Source organism: Rutilus rutilus, assembly GCF_951802725.1.
Source record: "Rutilus rutilus genome assembly, chromosome: 4".
Lineage (NCBI taxonomy): Eukaryota > Metazoa > Chordata > Actinopteri > Cypriniformes > Leuciscidae > Rutilus > Rutilus rutilus.
In genome coordinates, this window is record NC_140212.1 from 28,313,708 (window position 1) to 28,319,387 (window position 5,680).

The 5,680-nt window shown below is 45.4% G+C and overlaps 1 protein-coding gene across 1 annotated transcript; it reads right to left on the reverse strand.

Moving 5' to 3' along the window:
* Positions 1-3,223: 3,223 nt before the first annotated feature.
* Positions 3,224-5,331, reverse strand: LOC311289804 (uncharacterized protein; the record flags this gene model as incomplete). The annotated part of the gene is made up of 5 exons (XM_084408050.1): positions 3,224-3,228; positions 3,375-3,584; positions 3,715-4,516; positions 4,646-4,973; positions 5,084-5,331. The coding sequence occupies 5 exons, from the start codon at positions 5,329-5,331 to the stop codon at positions 3,224-3,226; spliced, it is 1,593 nt and encodes a 530-aa protein (XP_084264176.1).
* Positions 5,332-5,680: the final 349 nt, after the last annotated feature.

A 5,680-nucleotide genomic window follows, 5' to 3' on the forward strand; every position in this document is an offset into this window, starting at 1 on the left:
ATAATACTAAGATAGTCATTTTTGTCCAAATGCATTTAAGGTAATCATTTATTATGGCAGTAGGGGCAAAATAACCCCCTTATTATTGTATTCACACTATATTGTAATATATTCAGAGTGAAAAGGAACAGCTACTTGACACTGAATGCAACTGTACACTAAATTTTATTACATGCAATAAAACAAATAAATACAACACACCAGTCTTCATAGAGAAACAGATTTATTAACTATATACATATTTAAAAAATGTGGAAAAGTACTGTATTCACCATATGGAACAACAACAAAAGAACACAAACATAAAAATAAGTTTACAAAATAAGAATGTATGAACTATCTAAAATATAAGTATATAAAAATATTTGTATGTGCACTGTACTTATATATAATAGTTTATTGTTGTTTAATATTTATTATATATTTCAATATGTATTATAGTGTAATTATACATCCTTATACATACTCATATATACATATTTTTGTATTTTACTTAATATGGTTTTCATAATAATAATACAAGATAAAAAAAAAGTGCACAGTATAATACTTTAAAATGAAATATGGCTGGAAGATAAAAAATTAAATAAAAAAACAAGAGCCGAGCCAACCAAGAGAGCAAAATGAATAAATCACACAGACACACAAGTGTTATTTTCTCATATTCTGTAACCACTGCTCCTTGGTAATTGTCTCTTTATTTGGGCAAAATATTTTGCCTTTGTACTGGCTATGGCCAGTTTCTTGTGTACGAAATTGGCCACACTTTCTGCACGTATTTGCATTTACAGTATGATTGTATGACCGTTTGGTTGGGGTGGCTGTGACATTTGCAGGTGGGTCAGAGGAAATTGCTCCAGGGTTAATGGTGGAAAATGGGTCTGGGCAAGGCAACAGTACCATCTGAGACACAACAGGGGCAGTGGGTGTGTCAGGAACCAATGGGTGCGGAGCTGTCGGCCTGGGATAAATTGTCCTTAGCTGGCTGAACGTGGCTGAACGTGGCTGAACGCTGAGGGTGTAAGGCTGAAGATGGCTCAAATGAAAATGCTGTGGCAGATGTACAGGTAGCTGAGGGCTGGATCTTTCTAAACTTGGTCTTTGCCTGTCCAGCTGTGTCTGGTGGCATCTGGTAGCTATGCAACTGGTGGCTATATTGTGGAGGCACAACAGGCTGCACTTGTGCTGGAGGCAGAGCATCCAATGCCACTGGACGTGCTTCCGGAAGCTCCAGCCCTTGCAATAGCACTGAGACCTCCTGACCCTTTAAACGTTCATTGTGCCACGTTGTAAGGGTCCTCTGATTTACCTCAACTAGCTGAAGGGTTGTTTCGCTCATCACCGTTCCATTGCTCAGAATTAGCTGCCGAATTCTTCTGTAATCGCGAAGAATTAGATCCCATCTTGACAGAGATTGTGTCCTCTGTTTTTTGGGGCTTCGGTGGATGTCACACAACCTTATGAAAATCAATTCAACAAGGCGACAACAATTAGGCCACTGTGCTGGAGAGCCGCTAGAACCCAAAACACATCTCTTTGTGCTGTCGACACCAGGAGTAAAGACAGCTTTCTTTTTAGGGGACCTAAAACGTCCTGTAAGTAGCCTGTCTTGATGACGAGCAGCATACATCACCTTGTCTTTGTCAAATTGGTCCAGGTTCTGCCACAAACCCACAATGGTTGCAACTTGTTGGTTGGTAAGTGTGAGGCTTGCCTGTGTGCGCAGCTCCACCAGACACTCCGCCAACTCAAGAACTGATCAAGAACTGATAAGAATGTAAATGTGCACCTTGAAATGCAATGTAAGTCACTTTGGATAAAAGCGTCTGCCAAATGCATAAAAAAATAGTTAACTCATCCACCCGATCCATTCCAGGAATGCAGTGCTTGTCAACAGCCTGGAAAAATATAACTGTTGGTTAGATAATTACATGCAGTTAAATGAGTTTGTGGATTTGCTGCTTAAGGGCGAATGACTAAATTAGAAACAACTGGTCTAGAAAAGAACATTTTACCATTGCTGAGGGCACTGGTGCAGCTGATGGAGTCTGGACACGGGGCACTGGTGGAACCTGGAAACAGGGGAGTGGTGGAGCGGAAGGAGTCTGGACACCGGGCACTGGTGGAGCCTGGAAACAGGGCAGTGGTGCAACTGATGGAGTCTGGAAACTGGGCACTGGTGGAGCGGAAGGAGTCTGGAAACGGGGCACTGGTCGAGCCTGGAAACAGGGCAGTGGTGCAGCGGGAGGAGTCTGGACACCGGGCACTGATGGAGCCTGGAAACAGGGCAGTGGTGCAGCGGGAGGAGTCTGGACACCGGGCACTGGTGGAGCCTGGAAACAGGGCAGCGGTGCAGCTGATGGAGTCTGGAAATGGGGCACTGGTGGAGCGGAAGGAGTCTGGAAACGGGGCACTGGTGGAGCCTGGAAACAGGGCAGTGGTGCAGCGGAAGGAGACTGGATACCGGGCACTGGTGGAGCAGAAGGAGTCTGGATACCGGGCACTGGTGGAGTGGAAGGAGTCTGGATACCAGGCACTGGTGGAGCCTGGAAACAGGGCAGTGGTGCAGCGGGAGGAGTCTGGACACCGGGCACTGGTGGAGCCTGGAAACAGGGCAGCGGTGCAGCTGATGGAGTCTGGAAATGGGGCACTGGTGGAGCCTGGAAACAGGGCAGTGGTGCAGCTGATGGAGTCTGGAAATGGGGCACTGGTGGAGCGGAAGGAGTCTGGAAACGGGGCACTGGTGGAGCCTGGAAACAGGGCAGTGGTGCAGCGGAAGGAGTCTGGATACCGGGCACTGGTGGAGCCTGGAAACAGGGCAGTGGTGCAGCGGGTGGGACTGGTGGATCTATAAGGAATAAGTCATCTAATGCCACAAGATTTGTCACTGTGGCTTCCTCTCTCAACAAATCAATGAAACCCTCATCCTCTTCCCCTTGCTCCTCCACATCTATCTCCTCCAGCAACTGAGAGGTCCTATCGGAGGTAGGGCACATGTCCTCCAGGGGCTGACTATTCTGCCTCAACAAATATTGCACTCCAATGAGCTCCCCTGAGGAAATATTTGGAACAGGAAACATTTTTAAAGGAAATTAATCAGAAAGGTTTATTAAAATGCAGTAAATCTTTTTGTTGTCAGCTTGTGCATGAACAAAAAATCTGTAATTCAGAGGGCATCATAAAAAGACATGGTTACTCTATATTCTAGTATGAATTTTATTTTCTATCCTGACACCTAGGACACAGAATCCAGTGTACAAAAATTCTGGTAGTATTATTTTTCTCTGATCTGTCAAAAATACATAATTTTTGTCCATAAACACTTCTAATTTTACCAAAAATATTGTGAACTGCATTTATCAAAATATATTTACCTGTGTATACTGCAGGTGGAGTGAAGTTAGGGACCAATTTCCTGCCATACAACTTGTTGTAGTTCTCATTGACAGAGTAAACCAGCTCCCCTGTGTAAGTACGCAGGGTTGAACTTCCACCTGCAACAGCAGCAGCAGCCCGGTCCTGATTCCAGCGTAACAAACCTTCCAGGAGGTAAATCTGGAAGTTCAGGCTGTTTGCTCTGTTCCCTAGAAAAATAAATAGAAAGCCAAACATTGTTTTAAGAAACTGCAAAAAAGAAAATATTATCTGTTAACTGCAAATATCTAAATAAACAGGCATTTGTGGCAAGATGTGGTATAATCTGTCATGACAAACCTGGAATAAATCTGTTTAGGTGGCAGTGAAATGATTCCAGGGATGTGGAGCCTCTGGCACACCTATACGTTTTTAGAACCATCCCACCCTTGTTTATGGTTCCAGTTTCCGTGTAGAGTGGCACATCTGGAGGGTCCTGGATACAGGTGACGTGCCGTCTCTGGACATGCCAGATGTGCTGCATCCTCACACTGTCAAGGAGAGGAACACCAAGGGCGTCATTCCCCTTGCCACCCATGAGCTCTCTGATGAGCATATCAAGGAGGCGGATAGTGGTTTCCTCTCCTCGTGTTCTCCTCCTGCAGTGTTGGGCCAGCTCATCTTTGCTTATATGACGGTCAAGCTCTGCCGCTGTCATTGCAGGCCAGCCCTGTTGGGTGAGTTGCTCCCTCTTGGCCCTTCTCAGCAGAGTGAGATCCCCTGCGTCCCACTCAAAAATACAGGACGACAACCTAGACATAAAAGTAGGGTACAACTGGTGGGCATCAGTGGTGCACCCTACTGCCAAACGTCGCATAAAATGCCAAATGTCTAGGCGAACGATGACATCGGGCCAGCTGCTGAACCGTCTCTTCAGTTTAGTCTCTCCCACTTCCTTGCAACAGTCACAGTCCACATACAGGATAGTGGGAGGATCAACACCAGCTCTCTGGTACCTCTCCATAAGCCCTGCAGCCATGAGGTCTAACCCAGCCCCTTCATTCACAGTCAGGACACTCATCAGCACCTGACCTACCTCATTGCCTACTGAGGTAAGCCACTGTGCTGTGCCTTTCGCAGGCCCACTCAACTTCTTGGTGATCTAAAAGAAACAATAAACATAGCAAATAATACAACATACATCCAAATCAGTAACATTGAAAAATAAAGCTATTTTGGTCTAACAATTAATTATAGAAAGGAGTACAGTCATTAAAGCAGCTCCTCTAACCTTCTTAGTTGAATCCATTCTTAAAATTGATCCATACGTGGATGTGATGCTGGCCTTGATGTGATCAAGCCTGTTGAGGATGTCCTGACTGTATACAGTGAGGAGCCATTTGTAGCTGGGTACTGGAGCAAGTGGTGGTGGTTCCTGAAAGTGCAGTGGCTGCAGGCCAGGCTTATCTAAAAAGGCCACACACTCTGATGTGTACCGAGCCACACGTTTTAACCACTCCTCACTGTGGTTCTCCCTCAGCTGGCCGATGATCCTCACTGGGCCATTCCCCATGCCCCTCTCACGCAACAGGCGAATAACTCGAATGTCACAGGCATACCTTGGAAAAAAAGTATTTATTCAAGGATCTTATTATCAGGTATCTAATTATTGTAAGAAGTATTTATCAAAAAAGGTAGCATATGAGCAACATGACTTTAAAATATTTACTTGCGTGTGAGGATGATCCTGAATTCAGATCGATGGGCCAGGTCCAACTGCTGCAGCACAGCATGACTCCAGGACAGGTAGCTGGTTCTACATCTGGTACAGATAAGGGTCTCTGTCACCAGGTTGTAGTATCTGTCAATATCTAACACCTGTCGTACTCTCCTGTGCAGACCACCACCACACAGCTGATGCCTGGCACAGGCAGGATTAGTACACTGGAGCCGCACCTTCCATAGCCTATATGGCATCCAGAGCAAGAGCCGCTGTGAAAAAAATCGATCAGGTGCTGGAGCTTGGTGGTACAACAGGGCTAGTGGTGGGGGGTGATACCACAACAGCAGGTTTTCACGCAGCTCCAGTTTACCCTTTGCACCAACCCTAAAAAGTGCTTCCGACACCCACTTCTGGTCCTGCTGTGGCATTGTCTGTGGCCACAGTAGTGGGAGATCTGCAGGGTATTCTGGCTGAGATGAGACCTGCTGCTGATATTATCAGAAACATTGGTTTAAATAAAAGTTAAGAGAGTATTAAATGACAAAGGCATATTTATATTTTGAATGACATCTTACTGGGCTCCTCACAACAGCAAACTCAGAA